The sequence below is a fragment of the Labrus bergylta genome, chromosome 22 (genome assembly GCF_963930695.1).
Source record: "Labrus bergylta chromosome 22, fLabBer1.1, whole genome shotgun sequence".
Lineage (NCBI taxonomy): Eukaryota > Metazoa > Chordata > Actinopteri > Labriformes > Labridae > Labrus > Labrus bergylta.
Genome location: NC_089216.1, coordinates 11,066,389 through 11,093,328, shown reverse-complemented (window position 1 = coordinate 11,093,328; position 26,940 = coordinate 11,066,389). Strand labels below are relative to the sequence as shown.

The following is a 26,940-nucleotide window of genomic DNA, read 5'->3' as shown; positions in this document are numbered from 1 at the left end:
GAAAAAGGAGCTGGCATGACTTCAGTTGCTCTTTTCCTTCATTGTCCACCTTGTTTTAGTCGCTCGTGGTCAAATTACTAAATGTCATTTATGTGTGTAAGAGCAACCCCCCATTATTCTCTGCAGGCACTGTCTTTTATCAGAAGGCAGATAGAGGTATGCTAGTGCCTTCACTTTTTGAATCAGCATAGGATATTGTGTTCCGTATCTTTTATTCTTTTTGCATCCTCTAAAGGGTAATTTCCACCAAAATTGCCTCTGTGCATGATTGTCCTGACCCCTGCCCTGCTCTGATTCACATGCACACACAGCCACGTAACCTGCGTTGCTTTCCTGACCCCCCCTACCTTATCAACCTCAAGCGTAACAATCACCCTCCCTAAACATTTGTTAACCCCATTAGCAATTCTGCCTCATGAATATGGAAATCAGGGCCCGTGCACCATTAGAGATAGGGCTCAGTTCACTTATTTGCGATTAGTGAAGAAAAGCAGCCTTCACCAGCTTCAGTAATTGGAGACACTGCATAGAAATGGGCTTAAAGGGCCACCTCATCAACTTACTATGGAGGGAGTCAGTCATTTAAAGCGTCAAGGAAAATAAAGTTACATTGTCAGCACAGTTTGGAGTCATTTAAAAGTTATTAAAGCCGCTTGTCAGGGACTTAAAGTAATTGACCTATATCCAGAACTTTGAAACAGCCTTGGTTCTCCTATATGAAAATGGGAAGTTGTTGCAGATTTTCTTATAAACCAGTACATAACTTCAGTTCAGGTATTTTTCTGAAAACTTCTCCTTCATAAAAACTAATTAACTTGTGTAATATCTAGAGGTGATGATCTGGCTTGACGCTAGTGTTAAAATGCAATAGGTTGTGATATTTACATCTAAATTTAGAAAAATCTGGCATAAAGAACACAACATCATCTGCATAAAGGCTAACAAAAAAGTCTAAACTTTTGTTTGCATTCATTACAGAGGTGTACGCAAATGTATTTATCACATTCTCTGTAACCTTATACATCGTTGGACTACTTTTTTTTCCACAGATGCTTAATTAACGATTAAATAAAATGTATGTGGCGTTTGTAAGAAGCCATGCAGCTTAACAAAACATAGTATTGTTCTTCTGAACATATTTTTGTAACTTTTTGATTGCCATACAATTTTACTCTTTCAGAAAATGGTCACCTTATATTTATATGTATATTTGATTTGTTTTCCTCAGTGATCTCCAGAAGTTGCTGACCATAGACTATGGACCGGACTGGGAGTTCCTGTTTTTGAACAGTCAGTGTTACAAGCTGAAAGTATACGAGTAAGTGTTGACACATTTTCATTTCATGATCTAAATGCTTTATTTTGACCGGCGTTCTTACAAGAACTTGTCTCACATTGTGTTATTTCATGTAAAAACATGTTTTTATCATAATAACTTCCATTACACTTGCAGAAACACACATTTTAATAGTTTTGACAGTCGTCTCATGAATTGTTAAAGCTCTTAATAGCATTGTCTACTCAATAATGGAAGTCCCGGAAAGCAATTACTCGTGTCATGCATGTGCACAGCAGGAAGCCATAAAACCACTGGATGGAAAAGTAAAACATTTTCAAAGAACCATCGTAAGTTGAAGTTAACATAGTGTTTGGGATCGATCGTATTTTGATGAACCGATCTGGAACAAATGCTATCTGTAGTAAATCTGAAGCGTCTCGGTAAAGATCCTCCATTGAAAGTTGATAATTTGTGAGCTCTAAGTCACCCTGGAGAAAGCCAAGCAGCTAAATCAACTAAATTTAATCAACAGAATGAGCTTCTTTTACTCTCTCCCGCAGCATCCCTATGGCCCCTGCTGGGGTAGAATCTGTTCTCTTCAGGATTGCTTGCCAGCTGGAGCTTTAGAAGCCTGTGGGTGGTTGCAGTTTTTGAAAGAAATTATCTGAGATCTGCACTGAGATCTACACTGCAAATACACTTTTCAGACATCCTTGGAATTTGTGGTTTTTCCCATGCCCTTATACACCAGTGAAATGTATTGACTTGGTTGGCCATTTTGGAGACACAGTGTGAAAAGGAAAGTTGAAGTCTGTGTACAGAAGCCGTAAAATCAACATGAATGTCATCAACAACATCAATGTTGTTAATGTAGATAGCACACATATTGCACAGCGATATTCAGTGGTCTTTTGTGTTAGTCTGACTGAAACTAGACTTTTAAAACACATTTTAACATGTCAGTTCAACTGAAATAACACTAAGTGGAATTTCAGACGAACAGATCTAGATAATACGGCTGGGAGTTTCTTTTCTCTTGGTGTATACACCAATAAGCTGGCAAGACCTGGAAGTCAAAGAGCGCAAATGAGTAGACAAAATCAATACAAAGGAATAACTATGGTGTAGAGTTTATACAGATGCACAGAGCTGTAAATGAGCCATGTTTTCAGCGTTCAACATACAACCAGTTCTCCCCTTGCTAACTTGTTCGATGATTGTTTGGTCTGTGATGTAATAGGTCGACCAGAAGAAGGTCCAATAGTAACTAGCTGAATAAGGTATTCCAATGCTACCACCAGTGCTTGTACATGGGACATGGAGTAGTCTAATTAAACAGACTAATCGAGCTATTACTGTAGCTTGACTTAACAGATCGATTTATAACTGTTGCTTGACTTAACTGTGTATGCAAACGTACTAAGTGATCATCCTTCACTCACAGCTGAAGACAAATAGTGAAGTGTTGTGCAAATGTAGTCCATGTAATCATAACAATAACGCACAAATGCCTCTTCAACAAGGCTTAATTCTGCATCAAACAAACCAAATGTTTTTCAAACAGATATGGTGATGTATAGTGTATTATACTGCTTTAAATACAACTCGCTGATGATTGGGTAAACCCTCGGACACATTTGCCAAATACCTGAAAAGCCCGTTTCAACATGTCGTTCAATCAGGAGCAGGTGCAAAACAGTACACAACTTTTTTTATATTATTTTCCCTGGTTGTAAGTAATTATATAAAAGCAAATCCCTCCCCAAAGAATAGATTGGCCAATCAGAATTGATAAAGCAGGCTTCTAAAGCTTGAGTATCTCAACATAAGGTGAGAGTGGAAAGAAAGTTATGGTAATGTTTGAACAAAATGAGCCTTAGCTTACATTTTACTCATCACATGAACACAACATGTCTACTATGTAGATCATCAACAGGTGAAATTAATGTGTCCCTCGTGTAGCTCCATCTCCAGTCTTTAGGCATGAGGTAACATATGCAACTCATAAGCATATTGTAAGACCTCATTTAGAGCCTCTCTGTTTAAAATGAGTTACTAACATCAGAAAATCAGCAGGTGTTCCAGGCGCTAAGCTTTACCTGCCATGCAAGATTGGAAAGCCAACACCTTAATCTCACCAGACCCAATCATATGTCTTTAAATAGCTTTTTAATTGGTCATAAGGTTTAAAGAATGTGGCTACAAATAGAATACTTTCAGATTGAATGTAATTCTTACGAGCTGTATCCCACAGAAACACAAACTATTTTCTGTTTCCCTCCTCTACCCGGCTCACTGGTATCATCCTATTTTCCATCCTTCAAATCACTGAAGAGCACAATATCCACTAACGTCAACTCAGTTGAAGGTCTTTTGACCTACCAGCACCCTCTCAGCAATGCACCAGTCCCCCTTTCTGCTCCCCCCCCCCCCCCCTCTTTTATCCTTGCTGTTTGCCTTAAACCGTGATCCTGAAGAGACGTGACATTGACAGACACATAAACCAACGGCTCTCTATAGCTCTCCCTTCCATAGCCTCGAGTGGCGATCGGGCAGAGCTGCAGTTCTTCTCCTATAATGGAGCAGAATCACACACTTCTCCCTCGCCCTGGCTTCTTGATCATCAGTTGAAACCGTCTCACATCTGCCCTCCCTCGCGTTTAGATCTCTCACTTTTGATTAAACTGCTCCCCCTTTTTCTTTTTTCTTTTCCTTGAGTGGAAGCCAATATTGGAGAAAAAAACGCCTGGAGCCTTCAAAGTGTTTTTTTTTAGAGCTGATGCACTCTGTCTGTTACATCACTAGAAGTTGTGTATTACTTCAATTAATGGAATGTATCTGGTGTTTGTGCACGCTGTGGCAGGGAAAAGGGTGACTCTTGACGACAGTGGCAAATGGGATGATGATTCGCTTTTTAGCTGATTCAGAGACACTGGATTAAGTCCAGTTTACACTTCTACGTCAGGGCTAAACTGTTAAACGCTGAAAGAGTTTCATTTCAATCGAAGGGCGTCAGCTGATATTTCTTCTTTTTGTCTTCATGAAGAGGGATCCTTTGTCGAGTTATTCCTTCTGCCTCACCTCACAGTGGTGTGAATCACGTCTACAAACTGGGGCTTGAATCCTTTTTTTTCCCTCTTCTGTCCAGGGAGAAAAAAATATAATTACTCTGATTTCAAAGGGGAAACAGCAGCCTTTTGTTGTTGAGCACTTTCAAGTGGAAAGATTAACAGCGAGATTAGAAGCTAAATGCCGTGTTGTGGTGTTCTCAGCATTGCTTTCTCATCAGTTTTTTTTTTTCCTTCAGACCATAAACAGCTTACACAGGAGGCTTGTTTTCAGTGCATTATCATTTAATGGCATTTATTCCTATACTATACTGTAATGCACCAAGAGACGCCTGATTTCTTTTCAACATTACAAAAAATAAAAATAGCCATTAAAAAAAGCATGTATTACCTCAGACATGGTTATAAGGGTGCTGGTGGGCCCTTATCATGAAAAAAAAAAAAAAAAAAAAAGCAGCTTCTTCCAGTGAATCAGTAATAAGCTCGGCAATTCAGTCAACACAGCCTGGCACAGCATGAAGGAAGACACCCCATAATGAGTTCTCAGAGGCGGAGTCCCCACCTACAGCAGAGTCTAATATTTCTCCCGCGGATTTGTTGACACTCCTCAAAGCAACTTAAATCGAAGGGCCGTGATTTATGCAAGACTGTCAGGTCAGATTGACTCAGCCTCTGCTCTCGTGTCATTAGAAAGTACAGCGCTTCAGTGAGTCATGCCCGCCACCGTGGCTCTGCTTTGACAGGGAAGAGACGCTCCCAACTGTCTGCAGAGCATCACATGGCCTTAGCATTGCACGGGGGGTTCTTCTAGGGAAGAGAGAGAGACTCCATCAGGATCGCCTAGAGGGAGCTCTTTTCAATTGGATATTAATCGCATCAAGGAGGTCGCTGTGTAGAGCGTTGGATATGTCTGCGATGTGTCGGAAGAGGGAGGAACGTTTCATTTCAGCAAGTTGCACGTTTCGCTGATAATGTCATTGTGTTCAGTTAAATGTTGTGTGACATGTTGCAAGGAGGCAGATGAAATCAAGCCACAGGAGACTGCTGTTTGCATAATCTTATGAAAAACAGTAATAAAAACAATAACAGCTAAAGCACAGCTTAAGTAACCTTTAGAATATTGCACTGATTTCAGGAAGAATTAGCATTTGTTCGAATAACTTAATGTTAAGAAATAGTTTGTTGATGTTTCTTCTTTTGGAATATTTTGAAATCTGTACGTTTTATTTATTTAAAGCAAAGTTTGATGAAAAATTAGATTTTGGGGGATTTATGTCACATTTTTCATCGCTTTTAAAAGTTATTATGCTTTATCAGCATGAACAACATTTTACAGTAGCTGGTGTTTCACAGATAAAATGACGTCACAAGAAGCCAAAACACAAATGTAGCGAGTAGTTTGCTCCTTTGTGAATCAATTTTTTTTCATATAATAGTTCAGGATGGCCTGCTTCAACATCAAGGCGTTTTCCCTTTGGACTCTGATGTCATGCCAGAAAGACAACCAGACTTGAGCAAACAATGGACAAATGCACACATGCACACACAGGAAGTGAAAACCTCGCTTTGTCCTCGTTGTTTTGTTTCCGGGAGACGTAAAGAAAAGAGAGGCTCTCCTGAACTATCGTCTGAATGTGGTTCAAAGACGTGGTGTTGCTGCTGTCGCTGTTTATGCAGATCCATGCCTAGGAGCATGAGCACTTAGTCACACCCACTAGTTCTTGAATGATGAGAGATGTGGCACAGACACTGTTGTTGAATTTAAGCATGAAATTTAGAATTACTCTAAATGAGCTCCTCGTGCAATTAATTCACTTCAGAAGGTCACGTGTGGTCATTTGTCAGTAACAGAGGGGTAATAAAAACTGTATTTACCACGGGAAAATGATCCTGTTTAAAAGATGATAATCTATGTTTTAATTATTGTCAACCAATTACATGAAATGACCAAACAAACAATGGTTGAGTTCATGTCTAACTACTTTAGCCCTTCAGTTAACTCTGTTTATGGTCCTCAGCTGTGAGCCTATTGGTTACTACTGAAGACACACAGTGAGTATGTTTGACAGCGGGGTTCAATGAAAACTAAAAAGAGTAGTTTATTCTCAATTGTAAGTTTTAGTGTTTTAATAAAACTTTATGGTTATAAGAAAAATATAGAATTTAGTGCTGTCGGCATTAGCTAGTAAAATGCTATTAATAAAGCTCTGAAATGTAATGAGTAAAAAAAGGGAGCATATTCAACAATTTACACATAAATACAGCAGAAATCAAGTATACAGTATCCTCTGTAAATGTCTCTGTGAGTCGGGGCTGTCTACAAAGCTTAGTATTATTTCCTGTTAGTAGAGTTCAGGCACACATTAGTTAGTTTGATTACTTTTCCATTACATTATGTCTGACTTTAAGACCTGAGAACTGTTTAAACGATAAATAACATGGCTCCCATGATGCACTGCTTTGTAGAAACATGGATCCTATAAATCCTAAAAATGCAGCCTAAGATGTTATAGCATCTCTTCATGATAAACTCCACTCCACGCAGTTTGCAGAAAGAGGATTTCTATGCTTCTAAGCCCTCTGTGTCTCTCAACACTCTATTGCATCTTAAAACTTGATTCATTTCCCTGCCTTTCTAATAAATTTTTCTTGGAGGCCATGTTGAAGAGCTCAGTCAGTTTATCCTTCTGTTGACTCACTGCCTCCCTCACCCAGTTAGTGATTCAACAAAGCCTTTGGCTTTCAAGACACTGCTCTCTTCCTGTAAGCAACCCAAAGCACGCCGAGATGTGTCTCATTCCACAGCAGGGGCGACCATCTGAAGTAGCAGGAGTTTTTCCGTCCGCCCGGTAGACCTGTGGGCTGGCAGCGAGTGCGTGCGTGTCTGTTTGGGTCATAAAACCATCACATCTCATCAGTCTTTGTTCTGCTGCCAGAGAAGTGGGCTGTGAGCAGAGGATCTGTGGGTTTGTGGTTTTGAAACAGTCCGGGTCAACTTTTCAGAATGTTTATTTCTTTTGTTTATCCCACATTGTTTCTGCACACCAGGAAATCTTGTTTTTAATTCAGAGGCAGATCATTTAGAGCCAAGTAAAGCATGTTTACTATTTTCATTTTTGTTCTGCTGTACCCTCGCAACTTATATTGTCTATCGCCACCAAAACAAGAATTAAGAATTAAGATACATTTGTAAGTCTGGGTCAGCTTGAACAGTTTAGTACTCTTCTTCAAATCAGAGATAGCAAAGTGGCTGTTTTTAAAAATAGTTTCCCCTCAGGCTTCACAACATTATAGTAAGACAGTTTACATTTCATATGAACTTCATGCATTGTTTGACAAAAATGTATACCCTTGGTACCCTTACCCTTGTTATTTGTCCAGCTAAAGATGAACCACCCTGTCCTAAGCAGTGTATTGGACCCTAACCCTTTATTTACTTAAGCGTTAATTAGCATAAGCACAGCGTTGCTTATTATCATATAATTACCTGTAACAGTGGGGGGGGGGGTGGCAGAGAGAATGACGCCCAGGCTCCCTGCTGCCGGGATGTACATACCGTGCATTTAGAGGAGATCCATTATTCTCACTTTAACCATTAATTGTGTCAGTCTGGGACACCTGTTGTGTAGCGCGGCAAGATGTGTAGCTCCTTGTTTATCTTATACTGGCGTCGGTAAATCCCCTCATTTCAGCCTCTGTCTGAAACAGTTCATTTTAAGCTGCTGTCTCTTTAAGGCGCCCCTCCCCATGTGCCCACTGTCCTCCGATTGGCCAGCGCTATTTGCAGTCACAGGGACATTTTAATTGAGCCAGTGTGGTGGGCCTGTCTTTGAAAGAGCTGCAGGGGTGGGCGTGTTCTAAAACTTTGCTCCATGCTTTGCTCTAATACGTCAGCAGAACCTGACGTCAAGGTCTGGTTACAGACTCGAGACGTTATTGTGGACATCCAACATCCTAACATTATATGTATGTATGTAACTATGGATCAGCATAATAGGTCTCCTTTAATGCAATGCAAAATCATAGGGATTAGTATGCAGCTATAACAGCCTCCACTCATCTGGGAACGCTTTCTCTGAGCTCACGGAGCCTGGCTGCAGACATTTGCTCCAATCCAGCGCCAAGAGCATCGGGGAGGTCAGGCGATAAGGCCCGGCTCTCTGCTCGTATTCAAATTCATCCCAAAGGTGATGAATGGGGTGAGGGCCACGGCTTTGTGGAGACCATTCAAGTTCTTACACAGCGACCTCTGGAAAGCAATTCTTTATGGGGAATCTTTTTGATTCTCCAAAATTAGAAATCACTCTCTTCATTCTCTCAGATGAAAATCATCTCAATTAAAACTAAAGGGGGGGGGGGGGGGAGTTTTCAGACGGCTTGAACCCTGATTTTAGAAAAGGCAACCGGAAAAACAGTTCAGATTTAAGTGTCTGCACCATATTCTACCTTTATCAATTCATACCATGAACCTCCTTTTTTTTTTTTTAAGTACTTTGAAAGATTCTAATGATGAGTGGTGAAAGTGACACTCAAAGTTAGAGACCCGTTATTTAACGTTTTTAAAACCAACCCGGTTTGTGTAAAAGCGACACCTTCAAAGCGAGCGAGGGTGTCGTGAGAACAGATGTTTCACAGTCACACTCTTAACTTTGAAGCCTTTGATTATTCACCCAGCTCTATTTTTTTTTTATGTGGAAAACTTTAATTATCACCCTGAGTTAAGTTAAAGTAGATGTCTTAACACGTTTTAGTGTTAGGAGGCGTTCATTTTACACCTTTGCGTAGGGGAAAAGTGTAAAATATCATTTTGAGGCAACTTGCTGCAAACCTACGTAGGATTCTTTACATTCTCATCTATAAATTAATTATACAGACTTAATAGAAAAGGTCCTGTATGTATGGGCTCTCTAATGTAGCTCAGTGTTTGCTTTTGTCTTAAAGGTATCTTTACACGTATTGAGCTGTAATAAAGAAACCTATGTTATCTGCTTTAGGAAGGACTCGTACATTGTCAAAGTGTGTAATCATAACAATACTGTCTTTATAGCTCCTGTGAAACTGGGAGCTGCTTATACAAACAGATCGGAATTAAAAATGAACAGTGACGTCTATGAGAACAAAAGCAAATGAGAGCATCAGCAGAAAGATTGACTCTGTGTAAAGTTATTTTTAATGCCTGAAACTGCTGCCGCTGGGAAGGTGTCAGACGTGTTTAATAGCACACTGCAGGAGAAGCCTTTTTTTTTTTTTTTTTTTTTTTTTTACATTTTCTACAGCAAATATTCACAGTGACTGTTTAAAGAAACAAGTATGAGATTTTTAGTTTAAAAAAAAAACAACAACTTGCACATGTACAGGACGGGATCAGTTAAGAGGCAAGAGGCCTTGTCCAGAGGAGTTGATAAATCAACAGAACAGGCTGTTTCTGTGTCTGTAGCTTTAAATGCAAATAAGCTGTGTCTGACCACGCCCCTCTGGAAGAACTTTGGTGGCTCTGGATTTCTCGCTTCCATGGCCTATTGGTTATAGGTGAGAAGGCAGACTCACAGGGCAGAACAAACACCTCCTGTGGGAGTGTCTTCCACCTGGGGGAGGGGTTACTACTCTTTGTGATGTCACAAAGGCTAGGGACACATATTAGTGTTAGAAAAACATGATGAAGTGTATTTTGCTTTTACCTTTAAGACAATTGAAAGACCCCAAAAGACCAGCATTCGTCCCTGACTAACTCTTATATCTTGTACTGTCCTCAAGCTTCCCTATTGGGAGAGAAAATAGCAGCAATAGTAATGTAGCATCATGTAGAGAAAGCAGCAAGAATGCAGCTTTAAATGATCTGCCACAGGCTATTTGCATCATTGCTCTTACTGATGGCTCCAAGAACTAAATTGGCCTCAAGTTTGGCTTGTTTTCTTTCTTCTCCTTTTTTCCCCTTCCACATTTAAATTGAGGCATCTTTCTGAGCCACAGAGGCTCTTTCGCTCTGTATTGTTTTATCTTCATGGGTAATTGATGTGAGAAATAGGCCTCGGCTCTGCATTCACCTTCTCTCTTCATGTTGTTTCAGCCAAGCGGAGCGTAATAAGATAAGAAAACCTTAAAAAAATATATATATTTCTCTATCTTATGCATTTGGGCTCAGTGCTGCATAGAGAATTTCAAGGCTAGAATATGATAAGCTGTCAGGAAAAGTGAACTTCAATAAGACTCGTAGTAAAAACAGTGCCCAGCGTTTTATCCAGGCATGCATTTGTGGTTGGCCATGTGGAAAATGAAGGTAAACTGAAAAATGGCCTACATCAAGAACGTCTTCTTTTTCAACCGGCTCCAGAAGAATGAACTTACAATATAAAATAAAAGGAATTGCAATGACCCGCTCTCACAATGACTATGATGCTGCTTTTCATATTATATAAACTCTGAACATGAAAGAGTCTTGAGTTACAGAACTGGAGTTAGATTCAATAATCAATCCAACCCTAACAGCTGCACTTTTATGCTTTTTTCTGTAGGAGAAACACTGCAGAACTTTTTCCCCACACCAAGACATAAATCAAAGTGGCTCACTCCCACCTTCATGTTTCACAGTAGGTGCTCTTATATTAGATGCACTGCCTGGGAAAAAAAAAAATCTTGCTGTAGAACTAAAGGCAATTGCTCTTAAAATAGGAAAAGGCCTTTCTTCATTGCTAGATAAAAGTATGTAAAAAGTGAAGCAAAAAAAGGTAATTGCACAGAACATTATGTAATCGCTGGCTGACGTAGATAAAGAGGAATAAATATTTTAATAAAGGATTATATTCCTGCTTCAAAATGATTGAAAAATGTTCTTTAATTTTCATTTCAAATACAACTTTCTACAGAGGGAGTTTTTTTGTTTGTTTGTTTGTTTGTTTGTTGGATAGAAGGACAGTCAAAGTTGAAATGAAGACATTTTTAAAAGAAATATGCTGACTCATCAATATTTTAAATAGTCGCACACATAGGAGCTCTCCAATGCTTTAGATGTCGTTTTCATTTACTGCGAGACATCAATCACAGAAAATCAGAAACCAGTGGAACAGCAGCTGTGAAACGAAAAGGCAAGAAAGAGTCACAAACAAGCATAATAAAACACGTTGTAGCATTACCAGCTCTGCATTTTGTAAGTGCAAAAACTCACTTCATCAGCACTTATCCAAGTTGAGTCCAGGGATTGCCCTTTACCAGGTGCCTGTTTTATTTCTATCCATTTTGTTAAAAAAAGAATAGCACCCAGCGTGCCGTGCAGGTTTCAAAGTGCTGTCGTCGAGCATAGCTGTCAGGTTTTTGTTTCTGCTTGGTTTGTTAGGACTTAAGTTTAGATTTGATAGGGTATCACAGTCATCTATAGATTACCTGCCTTAACCTGCTCTAAGGTCACTGCAGCGGGGCTGTGGACGTGTTGAGACAGGGCTTAGAGCTGGATCTGCTGATTAAAGGACACACAGGTGCTAGAAAACCCTGCAGCCTTTACAAGCAGGTCAGATGATTCAATATTGATTGAGGCTGTGGGGAAAAAAAAAACACCTATCAGGTTTTCCGCCTCTCAAAATGTGTTTTTCTGTCCAAACATTTTAAAATGTAAGCCAGAGCTTGAAAACTCATTATTATCATTACTATCATTAGCATCTATACTCATTATTTTTCTTAAGGTCACATATTATCCTCCTCTTCAACAAGTTTAAGTAATTCTCAGAGCTCCCCAAAACATGTCTGTGAAGTTTTTGGTTATAAATCCACTCTGGTCCTGTATTTGATCATGCCTCTGTGTCAGCTGTGCTCAGAACAGGCTGTTTCAGTGTCTGTAGCTTTAAATGCAAATGAGCTGTGTCTGTGCTCTGAGCTCCAGTATAGCTAGCTTGTCATTAATTACATTTCATACAGCAAGACAATGTATATTTTAGCAGTCGGTACGTTAATTGTATTTACTTCCTGCTCACATTAGGCAGATGTTTGCTACTTTTGCATTTTCCTTTTGTATCTGTGTGAATGTGACTGTTAGAAGCATTTCATTTTGAATACCTTGTGTGTTGCATGAAAAAGGTGCTAAAGCAATTCATTTTTCTCTCTCACAATTACTCAGAGCTCAACAGACGGAGGGAAACGTTTTTTTTTAATTTAGGAGACTGAATACAATGTTTGCAGGGTAACTTTTCTTTTTTCACAAAAAGTAACAGAAATTACATTTAGTGTACAATCTTACAAGTCGTCTGGTCAGATATTCTTGTTCATAATACAATAATGATATACCAAAAAAAAATACAAGATCTTACCTCTGGGGTGCTGATTTAGATCTAAGTTGGTAGAGCAAGCTCCCGATGTACAGAGGCTGCAGTCCTCGTCCCGCTGGCCGCAGGTTCAACTTCCAACCTTGACGCTGCTTGGTGCTTGTAATCCCCCGAGCATGTCAGCTGTTCGCCAGTGAAGCCTGTTATAAGCTGCTATTGAAACACACTCTCCTTCTAAACATGTGACCCAAGGTTGCTCTTTGCTGTTGAGATAAACAGTGTAAACTTACATAACAGTTTGCTGCTAAACAATTAGAAACATCAATTTTTATCGCTGAGGAGCCTTTGACCTCTGGCACATCAGTTGTATGTACACTGTGTCACCTGTATAACAATTATTCAGTGTTGACGTTGCTGCAGTTTGCAGTGTCACCCTCAGTGAACTCCACCCACGCCGTCACATAGCCGTCAACAGAGCGAATGGCTTAATTGCTGCTTCTCTCTGAATCTCAGTGGTTTGTAGAAGAAACACTCAGCTTGTAGTGAGCACAAGGATCGGTGTGCCAAATGAATGTAAAAAGTGTTACCTGTAATAAAAATGGAGCAACATGGAGACTTTTTAAAATGATTTTTGGTCCTTTTTGCTCTCTGCAATAAAAATAAGGCAAAAAGTTAACCAATAAAAGGGTACAAACATGACTTTTCCCAACTTATCTTTTATCTTATATTCTACTGTACACTTTAAAAACACAAAGGCTTCCATTTGGTCTTGTTTCATTTGATCCAGTTTCTCTTAGAGATATTCCATAATTCCTAAATCTAGGAAAAACCAAAATCAAAACCCTATAGCCAAAACCCTTTCAAAGATTTCTACCTTGGTGTTCTACTCGCTCCTGGTAAAACTCAGAACGAAAGAACTCAGAAACAAGCTCAGCATGATTTTGCTAGCATAAAATGACCTGATATGATTGGTTGAGAAATCACACATGATAGCTGATTGTAATGTCTACATTTTAAAATGGGAAACAGTATGTGAGGTGATAAATTGCATTTCAATATAAAATATGAATGAATACAAGTATAAGTAAGGAAATTTCTCCCAATCATTATTGGTGGGCCAGTTGCCGATATGGCCCATCTGCTTTCCCTCAATGCATCTTGAACTCTTAGGGAGACTATCTTGAAGTCTCTTAAAGTTAACCCATTTTCAAACCCACCTATAGTGTTACAATGCTGAACGCTCGTACTAAGTATTGGCAAAGTTTCAGATCACGAGGTAAACGTAAGTTGTAGAAATCCCAGGATAAGAGGGCGCTTAAATGGCTTTTCCTGCAAATCACGCGATAGTTCCCCAATGTGAAACCAAGGATTTCAAATGTTTACGTAGGCCTGTTCTCTCAGCACTGGAGAGCAGCACTCCCCTGACCGCCCTGCAGCACTCTGCCCCCCCCCCCCGTAAGAATTCCAGGGAGCTGGCCAATCAGAAGAAAGTGGGCACGTGGGGAGGTGGGCCTTACAGAAGCAGCAGCTGAAATGAACCGTTCCAGGCAGAGGCTGAAATGAGGGCTTTTACTAACCCAAGTTTAAGAGAAATAAGGAGATGTCTGAGCTCAAAAGCTACTCTATTGGTTTCACAGACTGACAAGATAAGAGGATAATATGGGGTCTTTAAGCAATCTTCTGAAATATTATACACACTCTTCCCAAAGGTGTTTCTATAGATTGAGGCAGCCTTTTATTTATTTCTCTGATGTGGCGATCCCAAACTGTCTCTATAATCAGTTCTAGACTCACCAAGGCCAGTTCATGACTGTCTGTGTTTTGTCAGCTGTTTTTCTCTCCTAACATGATTTCACCGTATTAGCGCTGTGCTTGGGATTGTCATCATGATGAAAAATAAATCCCAATCAGATGCTCTCCATAAAGAGTGGCATGATTTGTCCTTGACATGATGAATTACAGTGACAGTGCTGAAACAACAAACTTAATGACGGCCTAAACCTTTCGCTGAGTACTGTTATTTCTTAGAGGCTTCTACCATGTATACTCTTACTATCGGCCCTAAACACCTTGACACTGGGTACCAACTTACTATAGCTAGCGACTGATATAAAGTTGGCTATATGCAAAGTCACAGTGTGGAGTTCTGGATCCAAATGGGAGGATCACTGCTGTCATTTTCTATCTATTGCTCATCAAAGCCTTGCAATGATTGTCAAAGGTTTAATCAGTGTCCCTAAAGTTTTATCTTCCCGTCTGGCTCTGTCTTATCCTTTGTTTCTTCCGCCCAGTGTCCCCCTTGCTCGCGCCATCATCTGTCATATTGACGGTTTGTTCAGCTAATGAATCATATGCTCAGCGTCACCACCACCACCACTTTCTGATTCTCTCCCACTCTCTTTTGCACACTTTTATTTCTTGTTATCCCTCTGTCTTGGCCTGTCTTGTCTGTTTCTTCGCAATCTATTTCCCCTCACTGTCAGTCTCCTCAAAGGCTTTGTCACCACCCGTCCATCTCAGCGGACATGTCTTCCCTCGTGCCTCACTGTGCTCATTTGCTAAGGATAGCGAGGGACACTTTGTATAAATGTGCCTGTTTGACCTTTCTGCCGCGTCCCGTTTACGTAACGCAGAATGTGAGGTGTCTGTCACCGAGACAGACAGCTAATCAACTTGCACCTCCGGCCGCATGTTTGGCTCGGCATTTCAAATCCATCCCAACTTTTCCTTTTAGAAACACATTTTCTGTGTAGCCTCGCCTTGCTTTTGTTTTCTCAAGAGCTGCCACATGGAGGCGAGTAGCCAAGGTCAGCACACAGTGCACCCCCCCCCCCCCCTGCACACACAAATAGCCAGGCCTTTTTTTTGTTTGTTTTAATGTTTTTGTGCAGTGCTGGCATGTCAGCAAAAGTGAGCAGGGATGGATGGCTTTGCCTTGAGGGTAAAAGAGAGGGTGAAAGAGAGGTACAGACATAAAGGGGTACTCCCATATAGGGCTTATTTGATTGCTTTTCACTGTGTTACCCCTTTTCCTTCCCCCCTTCCTAAGCTCACTATACCTCTGTATATCAGCTGCCATCTGTTTCTGGGCCCAGATGAGGTTGTTTGTTGTTGCTGAAACACCTGCTTTACAAACCAAATTAATCTTGTGTCCTGAATGAGAGACAATAAAGCCTGTATCAAGAGAGAATTCTTATGTATTTACTTCTCGATTTATTTGATGTTGGAGGCTATTTGGTGCACTGCACGTTGTTTTATTTGGCATCTATTTGATTCTTTAAAAGTCTGCAATTGTATCATTTTGGACCTAGGCAATGACATTTTTCAAATTATGTATCAGCTACCATGCGGCGGTTATGTAAGGTCTGGGCCCTCAGGCGTGGGTGTCCAGCTCGCTTGTCGTAATACAAGAGCTAACAGAGGGTGTTGAGTGTCTTTGATGAGGCCAAGGCCAGCTGTGAAGAAACCTTTAACCAAGTCTTGGGGAAAGACGCCTAGATTCTACAGCCAGGCTAACAGCGCTGCGAGAATGTACTAAGTGTACTAAGGCACAGTGTTGCTTTTAAATTCAAGTTGGAATGTGCACAATGATGGTGCTAACTTGCTGCAGGTTTGTTGTTTTTCCAGTTTTAAAGTTTCTTATATATTCCCATAAAAACTTAACATGGAGTATACCTGAGACTGATTTGAAAGTTGCTAGTTTCCCGGCGTTTGTAATCTGTTGAAACCACAATAGTCTCATGGTGGCAGTAGAGCGATTACAGGGGAGTCTCCTTCTGGCAAGAATGGATGAGCAGCAGTTGTGAGTTGTGGAGTCATTTCACAAACTCAACACAGAAATGGAAACCTCAAAACTTCTAAAGACTAAATCAAAGCTTCGCTATAAAAAGCAGGATTCAGCCTGGGGAGAATTTAGAAAATCCGTGGCACTCCATCCAGTTTTGTTGAGACAACTTCTCTCACAAAAACAAATGGTGGCACTATAGTGATCTAAATGGAGCAAAGCGGGAATGATTCATCCTCTGGGTAATGTGAATGAACTGAAGTGTGGTTCCAATCCGTCTAGGATCTCCATTAGAGTTCTAATCAGCATCAAAGCTAACCTAAATATTGTCTTCTTCATCATCCAAACTATCATTGTCATCAACAGTATCATCAAGTGCGTAGGTGTTCATGAAAGAGCTGGGTCTTTAGCTTTTTCTTAAAGGTGCGTAAGGACTCACCAGATCAAATGGAGTTTGGTAGTTTATTCCACCACCGGGGGGCGACAGGAGTGTACTGTAGACCTGGATGATAGAGTTTAGGTAAGGAGAAGACGTTGTTGTTGCTGTTTTGTAAGCGAGCAGCAGACTTTAAAATCTGATGCGAGCAGTAACTGGGAGCCAGTGGAGGGAGATGAGCAATAGAGTGACATATGCTCTTTTGGGTGAGTTGAAGGTTGAAGACCAGTTGCTCTGCTGCTTTGAGGTACAGCAGGTATAGAGAACAAAACAGGAGTTCACCAAAAACAGCAGGATAATCCTCAAAGGACAATGAATGCTTGCACAAAACTTGGCAATCCAACCAATGGTGGTTGAGACCATTTCTCTCAAACACGAGACTCAAGATGGCACTGGAGTGATCTACTGGAAGTGGATCGAAGTCTTCATGCATGTTCAAAATTGGTTTCCAATCCATCTAGGAAAAGTTCAAATATGTTGTACCATAAGTGGATACATAAATTCACAGATTGAGCGACAGTAAATTGAATTGTAAAGTCACTAACCCTAATCTTCTGGGCACCATGAATGCCTGCACACAACGTCTGTACAATTCATCCATGAGTCACAAAATAATACAAAAAATGTCAACCCAATGAAAGCTCTAGAAAAGAGAACAACAGGGTTATCCATAATCCGTGAGATTTTTCACGTCTCTAGCAAAAGTTGTGGCTTGGCCGACAAACATGTCTGCTGGAATGGTTTCAGAGTGTCCAGTTTGAGATTAAAGTAACAGAACACAAATAAATAAGAAAAAAAAAGCCAGTATGAAACCTTACTGCACAGTGTCAAATATCTTGGAGGGGGCAAAGAATTCTCAACAGGCTTAGTCATGGTGAAACACATTTAATTCTACTCCCAGCTGTACTGCTTACTCTGCAGTCAAAAAAGATGCTTCTTGTATTTTTTTCCCCCCTCTTCCTGTCTGGCAGATCAGGGAAGGGCCATCCCAGTCGAAACATATAGTAGACATGAAAGGATAAACGCCTAACGAAAGTCTCTGAGATGAGAAGCATTTAATACAATCCACAAACAAGAAGAAGTCGGCAGCCAATCACTTACCTCGCTCCCGCTGTCCCCCCCCCCCCCCCCCCCCCCCCTCTGATGTTCATCATTTTCTTTTCTTTCATCTTGCTTTTCTTTCATACAGCTTTTGATCCCCCCCCGCACTGCCTGGCCCACGTCTACTTACGCTGCAGCCGTTGCTTTCCCTTCCCCCTGCACTCTCTCACTCATTCACTCTCTCTCTCTCTCTCTCTCTCTCTCTCTCTCTCTCTCTCTCTCTCTCTCTCTCTCTCTCTCTCTCTGTCTGTCAGGGCATCTTCTGCTCTTTTTTAACAGTCAATGTAACGGTTCAAATGTCAAAGAAAAAAAGCCAGGCTGCCTCTCCCCCTGTCTGCTCCACCACTGAGGGCTTTGATCAGTTTGTTACTGGAGCTAGTGATCGTGCCTCAGCTCTCGAGCACGATCCCCAGCAAGTACATTAGTGATGGTCTCTGCTAATTGCTAACTCCTTTTAGACTCTTCTTTGCCTCAGTAGAAGAGCTGTGGGTGGCATGGTAACTGGTTGCTCCTTGTCAGTCTTCTGTCCCAGTAGGAAGCCACTGAGCCAAGAGTCTCATCATTCAAGGATTCTGCTTGGGTTCTGGATTTTTACTGTTGTCACTTTGCAGCCTTGCTTCCAAGTTACATTTTTTATCATTTTCAGTGAATTGTTCTTCTGATAATTGGAAATTGCAATCATTTTATGTTTCATAATCATTCAAATATGATGTGAGCATCAGTCAGCTTTGCACAGAAACAATGAAATGTCCTTCAAAGGGCATCTTTACCGTTAATGTGTTCAGAGTTTGTACTTGGAACATTTGAACTTTCCTCCTCAACCACAACAACAACAACTCTGTGATCAACTCAGAGCAGCAGTGAAAGATTTGGGCAATGCTCGGGTATAAAAGTGAATACTCTTATTCTGGATATTTCAGTAATTAACTTAGGAAACAATGAACTGTTGTGAGGAAAAGTACAACTACTATTATGCACCACCATAAAGCAGCCCAATGGGGCTAACAAACCCACAAACTGACCCAATAAAGCACACAAAACACTTTTACAAAGTCAAAACAAAGGTGTTTTAATAAGCCATAAAAATAACTAAATAGTTAACAAAAGTCAACAAAGGACTAAATCAACAAGACAACACACAATCCCTGACTGAGAGGCAACACACAGCCGTCCCACCTCGGCTTTTAAGCACTGAGGCCAGGAGCTCCTTGTTGAGTAATTAGTAGCTTCATCTGGGCCGAGCTGAAGACAACAGAGAGGGAGAAGGGACAAGCAGCACAGGGAAACTACAGCTGTAATACTATCTTTGATTCAATCTTATTTTTGCTCACTATGGACGTTGTGTGTCTTTCCCCCCCCCCCCTACAGGTACACTTACACCCTGTGCCCGTTCAATCAAGTCACACAGAAGAGCTCAGCAGGAACAGAGGTCTCATTAGGGTAAGTACCTCAATCATCCCCTTTTGTCTTTTTGTCTCCACTCTCTAAATCTCAAAGACGTCACTGGCTACAGGAGGTAATGGACAGTGGAACCATTTTATGTGCCGTAAGGAGGACTAGGTGTTAACAATTTAACATTTACACTTTGAGGGACAAAAGTTTCCAGCAAACTTTAGAGCACAGTAAGTACAGTGTGTGCTTTGACATTTAGAGTCTGTAGCAGAACACTTTCACACTGCTAATAGAAAGCCAAGAAAAAGGTTACGTTTCCCCCCTCAGCTTTAAGGGAATAGGACTTGTATATATTATCGTCTTCGGTCTTTCATCATGCAATAAAGCCATAAAATGTTTTTTTTTTTTTTTTTTTTTTTTTTGGTGTTCATACCAATTAACTACACTCACATGGCAGACTTTTTAGTGCCATGACTGACCCTGAAACAAATCCCAGCGCTGCACTGCTATGAAAGCTCTTTAATCATCGTTACATTTCTCACATGAAGTTCCATTAAGTCTAATATTTGCGCTATTGATTCGTACAAAAAAATCTTATTCAATCTGTGTTAGGCTTCATGTGACCTTTAATCAATCGCCAACAGATCTCTATTATAGTTTTAATACCTTCTGATCAATGACAAACAGGGGGCAAGTTTCATATACTGCCGGGGTTGTACTGCCTCAGCCTCGATCGGCCCTCGAAGGGTTTCAATTTCATCTAAAGGATTACGCTCTGGCCTTTCACCATCCCCTCAGGATTGGTTATGTCGGCTGCCGGACGTGTATCAAAACGGCTGTGCGCGATGAAAGATGTCATTCAAGCCTCACAGAAACAGACCTGTAGATGTCACAAGACCGGCTCTTTTTTTTGTTGTTGTTGTCTTTGTTCCCCAGGAGTGTGTGTATCCTGACTGGGAGTGAAATTGTTCCATAAGATCTGCAAAAACAAAACCCAGTGACTTGAAGTGATCCTGATTCTTTTTACACCTCCGAGTCAAAACGATAGCAGTCATTTCACTGCAAAATTCTTCCTGCACCTTTTTCCATCTATTTATAATTCTAACATCTCTGTCAAAACAGGCAAGAAAAAAAATATGTTCCTAATACTGATGATTTTCTGACTTTCTTTTTTTTTTTCTTCTTCTTTGACTTTTTCTTGTCTTTGAATTTCCCGATGAGGTGATAATTACGGGATGTCTCTTGCTGTCTTTGTCCAGACTCTCATTAGTGTTAACCGTCAGTGATCCAACACTTTTCTAGGCTGTAATTATGGAAACGTATTCCATCGACATTGACACCTCTCTGAGAAAAAAAAAAAGAAGCTTTTATGAATTGCGGCAGCTCCGCCCCAAATAGGGAGATTCAATTACTGTGCTGTTTTGGTCGGCGCAGGGACATAAGCTAACAATTTGTTTTGCGAACAACACAATATAGACGCCCAAATGACCGGGGAAGATTTGCAACAAAGTGTCAAAACATTTTGTTTTCCTTTTGAGTTATGAGACCATCAGGCTTCACTCGTCTCCTTTTGGCAGTTGAAGTGAGACATTAAAGATAATTTATTAGCAATTATCTCCTTTTGCACATGTACTTTTGCTTTCAGATGGCAAATTAATTGGAGTCTGAAGCAGGGCTGTGTTCTTTTTGCACTGCCGCCTCCCACACTACCCACTCACTTTTGGAGCGGAAAGTGCAAATGCTTCACCATGCTTTAATAGTGCAGGAAAGAGGAAGAACAGAATGCTAACTGTGAGTAATGTGACCCCGACGCTTCTGCCTGCCTGTCACTCATGATGGTATGGAAGGGCAGAAGGACCAAACAGAACCAGTGGTCGAACACGTCTCCTGCTCATGCCAGTTGGTCACTCTGTTTGGAAAGAATCGCTGCCAAACACAACTTGAAAGGGATGGTTATAATATGTATTACATATTCTTGTTTTTCACATGAAAGCGTACAAGGATGAAGATTTGTCCCTTACCTTAACCGTTGATGTAAAAAAAAACATGCATTGCGTTGCGTTTCGTTGATGTTTTCTTGGTTTTCTAGCCAAGTGGTGCAGCACTTTATGATGAACTACCCTGTTTCTAGAGAGAGTGCACTGATGGTATATGTGAAATGGTTTTGGGGCGAGGTGGGGGTAGGGGAGCGACATGAATCATAGCTTGCACGAAGGGAATAAAGTTCATTTTTTATCCAGACAGACCATCAGTCAGCGCTCGCAGGATATGGCTGGGCCTCCTGATATCAATCTGCATGGAGGCATCCTCCTTTTTTTTCCCCAGAGGGGGCAATGGCGGAGAGGGGAGTGCTTTGATTTAAACGGCGGCATTTATCACACCTGCTTCAGCCTCCTAAAGGACAAGCATGCGAGGGAGAGAGAGGGAGAGAGAGAGAGAGAGAGAGAGAGGGAGAAATGGCATTAACATGTGTGGCCTGTCGATGAAAAGTGCAAACTGGAACTGTGACTACCGCAGCGACGACATTGCTAATACTTGCTCCGACCAATTCGGCTAATTTGGATTAGATATGTTACGTTCCTGCGGTATTAAATGGAGGCTGTCACTGCTGAATTCTGATTACAGCTCATGGCCAGAGCTCGGTTTGTTGAAGTGTGTCTAGGCTCATAAAAGTTAAAATTGTCCCCCAAGCTCTAACCTTCCTTCATGCTTGGTTTTGCAGGATAGTTTGTGTTACACCATTAAGTTTACAAATGTTCTTAAGGAACAATAAATCAGCGTCCTCACACTTTCTTCCATAGCTGCCTGCTCCTATCCTGTGGCCACACACACACACACACACACACACAGCTGTAAAGATTTCATAAGGCACAGCAGTCATACTGTATGCTCCCAATTATCTGTAAATGTAGATATTATACGACTCATATTCACCTCCTGAATTCCAATGTCTCCATTTTCCATTTCACTTCCCTGCCTTTCGGTAGCAGCAGCTCAACCGCTTCCTGAAATGGCCGTTGTAACAATAACATCAGCCACGATAATGATAACAGAGTAGAAGAAAATGCTTGCATTGCGACAAACACCATCTCGCTGTGACAGCATCATCCATCTTCATAATGTTCCCTGCTACCCGCTACCCAGCCCCACCCGCCGCACACAGGGTGGGTACAATGACAGGACGGCAAACACAATGCTGAAAAGAAAAGCAAACATATGCACACATATCAGTGATATGAAGAGTGTGTGTTTGTCTTTACCGTCTTTACTTCACAACTTGTTTTTAGAGAAAAACATGCATACATTGCATTCTGTAAAAAAGAGCATTAAAGCACCCTGACACCGGCACTCAGCTCCCACAAGCCTCAGCTGTATTGACATGTTTCTTTACGACATCACAACTGATGTGTTTCTGAACTTATAGTCAGGCTGCCCAATGACATGGCTGGGCCCCTGAAAGGCCCAGTGAATGGGCCTTCCTTGGATCAGTAGCCTAAGCGCTAGCCTTCTTGCTAACATCCACTTCCTTTGCCTGGCTCCAATCAGCTTTTGGAGCACTCAAATCAAATGTGCCTTCTTCTTTTTTTTTTTTGCTTTAATAAGTAGTGATGGGTTATTGTAGCATTAAGATAAAAGTGGTTTGACTGCTGAAATGTAGGATGTTATTTGTCTTTGCCAACCTTCATGTGTCAATCCCTTTAAGCTCCACCCCTACTCCCCTCCTTGCTTATAGTGACAGTATATAATGAGGTGGTTAGACTTTTAACGTTTGGTGATTTTTCCAAGATTGCCACACATTAACTCAATAGTTGTCTTAGAATCTACAGTTTGTGGTGTTGTTGGGTGACTCTCTTTTATTCATCATCTTTGTCTGTTAATGTAGTGGAGACGAGGGTTTTCTATAAGTGCTGTTTTACCCCTTGTATGAGTCCATGTTGTACTTGTGGGTTAGCAACTTTGTAGCTTCTTTGAAAGCCTCTTATGCTGCGAGTGAGAGTGTATGATGAATCGCATCATGTGCATGTGTTTGGTATTGTATTGGAAGCATGTGGCTAGCTTAACTCGGCTTTGCGATAAGGTTAACGTCAATTTGAAACGGTTAGCCTGTCTCTCTCCAAAGTGCAAGAATCTTCCAGTATTAATAAAATAAAATAAAAACCTTTTTCTGGTTTTAAAGGACTCAGAGGCCTCTGTTATTATTGACTAAAACTTTATGTTTTAAGCTTTAAGTTTTTATGCTAAGCTAAGATAGCCAAACCTTGTCTGGCCCTTGCTTTCGTAAGACCCAGACCCTCCTCATAAATACTCTCACAGCTATTCTTATACTTAACAAAGGGCTGATTTGTTTTTAGCTTACTGGCAAACTTGAGTCTGAGTTTAGAAGTTGCTGCTAAAATGTAATTACATTTCTGCACACAATGATGCTTTACACTCCAAACATCACACAATCTAGTAGACATAAGTCACGGGACATGATAGACCCTCAACTACTAAGACTCTACAGACTCTACAAGACTCAGTCAACTTTCTATAAGAGTGTCGGTGGTTCGATCCCAGCTCTTGTACTCAACATGTCATTATGTCATTGGGCAACCCCAAATGGCTCCCAATTGGCAGCTTTGTTAATACTCATGGTCCTTTAGAGTACATAGCACCCTCTGCCATCAGTGTGTGAATAGAGTATGAATGAAGGAATATGATATGTAATGTAAAAGCACCTTGAGTTGTCAGAAGTCAAAAACAGTCCATTTATACCGTAGATATTAAATATGCAACGTAGTTAAGTAAAGACATCTACTCATCCCGGTGCCCACAGCCTTTCTTTAGCCTTTTTAAATAGTCTATTGTTTCGTCATTTGACAACCCTACTGTTTTTTTTTAAGTTGACACTTCCTGTGGCTTTAGTCCAGACTTTTCCTGGGTTTTTAATATATAAGTGAACTAAAACAGCATCAAACACGGGACTAAAAAAAACAGTCTGACAGCCTTTTTTTCTTTCAAATTAAATTGAAACTTTAACACGATACCTGGGGGGGATATGATAAAATGTAGTGACAAAATATAACTGTTCTGAAAATGATGACAAAGCACAGAACAAGGTGAAGTGTATTCTCAAGTTGCCATTGTCAAAAACATGAAGTGTGTTTTCAACTGGAAACAGGTTCAGACTGAAGCGATACAATCTAAAACACCATAGGCAGTATTTCCCAGTTAGCAGTGAGCGCTCAGTGCGTTACCTCATTTACCCACTGTCAAATGACTGTGATGGTTTAAACACATGCAGAACAACAGATTACTCTCAAACAGCCTACATATACCGTAGGTTTTCGAACAAACACGGGACTCCAGGAAGTGCATTGTCAACATTAATCAGCAGTAATTAGCTTTAGCGCCTAGCTATTATAACCTGTCACCATGAGCAGAAGTGCATCTTAAATATTTATGTTGCCCCTTTCAGAGTTAGTTTAGGATTAACACATCAAAACAGCTCCAGAAGTGTGAACTCTGAAACCTCAGTTTGATGTATTCATTAAAATATTGAACAGAGATAGTTGAATAATCCTGACAAAGTACTAATGACGCATTAAAGGAAAAAATGATGTTTTTAGACTTAAGTTGTAATATTACGAGAAAAGAGTCGTATTAATAAAACGTTCAGGCTGCTTGTTAGACAGCCATTCCTTTTCATGGTCCTGATATATATGAAAATGTGCTGATGTGGCAGAAGGTATTCAGTATAACTTCAAGAGGCTCCGCAGTTTAGCTATTTTCCGATATTCCTCTTCACTTTCTACTATGTGGCTATGACTTCATTCTCCTCATATAATAGAAAAAAATACATCTTTATGCTAACACTATGACCTTTTCCTCAATTTTGTTAAATAATCAGATCATCATAATTCAGACTTTTTTTCTCAAATATCTCTTTTTTTTATTTGGCCAAGTATGTAAAATGAAGTTATAATAAACATTAACTTATACATTCTTTCCAGACAAACTCATATTAAAGAGCCAACATGATAAGAATGGTAGTATTCCTTGTTGAGATGAGGCACATTTCCCTCCAGACAGCGGGTGGAGATGATTTAAATGTAGCTGTGGAGGAGGGAGGGATCAGCTGAAGGGTCGCCCAATGAGTTTTTGTTTTATGACCCAAGGGAAATCAGGTGGCCACGCAGTGTGGGTCACGGGGTCGGCGTGTGGCGCCCTCCAAAGTTCAAGGAGTCGGCCTTCTATTGTGCCGGGGTCAGACTGCTCTGCTCTCATCATCATAGAGAGCACACGAGGAGAGGGGAAGGGGAATAGAAAAGCAGTGGTGAAATTGTGCAGGGCCGCGGCAAGCAGCCTTCAACCTTGGAAATAGTCTTTGTCTGACAGGCCAGGCTTGGACTACGCCCAACATGCAACGCTCAAAACAGGATAGACAAAACAAGAATAATAATAACTCTTAGACTGTGAGGGCGGATATGAAACCACGAGCCATGAAAGAAGAGAGAAAATCTTCACCACTCTGGATATGAGTCAGATTGTGCACCTTTAAAACAAGAACATATAAGCAGGAGAGGTTATAAATGTTCTGATTTATGATTTTTATGACTAAAGCAGATACATTGGCTGGAGATGTAGGCAGTGATAGTGCGTCTGTGTTACAGAGTCAAGGGAAAAGAGTCAAGGGAAAAAGACAAAAAGGGTATTGTGAAACAACAAAAAAAAGGCTATTAGTGTTGTCAGTTACTTCTGCAGGTTCATATCTCTCAGTATTCAAACCCACAGGTCTCCCTTGAACTGCTTTATTGAACAGTAGGTTTTTCAAACAGAAAAACAGTGCAGAACGGAGGTAGCCTAGCAACATTGAAACCACACTGAATGACTGCGTGTGCTCGCTGCAAGGAGAAGGAGCCAGGCAGCTGAAATGACAGCAAAGAGCAACCCCAGAGAGAGTGGGATGTGCTGGCCACCGTGGAAAATACAAATAGGTTGTATGCTACTGTAGACATACGCCTGCTGTGTACAGATCTGCCTTTTTGAGCTGCATTCACACCTAGCATAACAACCGTTTTCTCACACATGCTGCTAAGCTGGCTTTGAAGCTACTGACCCTATATTGTTCTCAAGAACAGATCTCCGATATGAAAAAAATGAAATCCCCAAGTTTAGAGAGGAAGAGGTACAGCCATGTGAATGCCTCCAGGCTGTCAGTCCTCTGAGGGGCCCGAGCTGGAGTGATCCAGCTGAGGAGAGACTCTCATCTCTGTGGCCATGGTAATATGGAAATATGTTCATTAGATCAATAAAAACCAGCTCCTTATGAGGGCTGCTACCAATTCCCAACGTTTTGTTTTAAAAAGTCTTAAAGAAACGAGGGTCAATGAAGAAAATGATACCAAGTCCCTTTCCGACGATTAATTAATGTTCACTTGCAGTTTTTCTGCAGTTTATTTAAATAAGAGGAGAAAAGCACTTTGGATAAATATCTCGTTAGGTCGCCACTTTATTGCGCAGCGATCGCGAGGGAGCTGTAAAAGTATTATTGTACAAGTCCACAAGCAGGTTACCAATGAGCACAAAGAAATTGAATTTGAATTTGAAATTATATAGTAGGATACCCCCTTGAGATGTATCATCTAATT

The 26,940-nt window shown here is 40.8% G+C and overlaps 1 protein-coding gene and 1 long non-coding RNA gene across 2 annotated transcripts in view; one reads left to right on the top strand and one right to left on the bottom strand.

The window, feature by feature from the left end:
• The window catches only part of LOC109993383 (glucosidase 2 subunit beta), a 130,093-nt gene that overhangs the window by 91,755 nt on the left and 11,398 nt on the right, over positions 1-26,940 (top strand). Inside the window, exons 12-13 of the mRNA XM_020646332.3 lie at positions 1,229-1,318; positions 19,286-19,357. Coding sequence (XP_020501988.2) covers positions 1,229-1,318; positions 19,286-19,357 — 162 coding nt within the window. The remainder of the gene's footprint in view (positions 1-1,228; positions 1,319-19,285; positions 19,358-26,940) is intronic.
• LOC136177458 (uncharacterized) lies at positions 11,211-15,374 on the bottom strand. The gene is made up of 3 exons (XR_010665077.1): positions 12,642-15,374; positions 11,510-11,874; positions 11,211-11,414 (listed from the first exon to the last, which is right to left on the bottom strand). It is a non-coding gene; the product is annotated as an uncharacterized lncRNA (long non-coding RNA).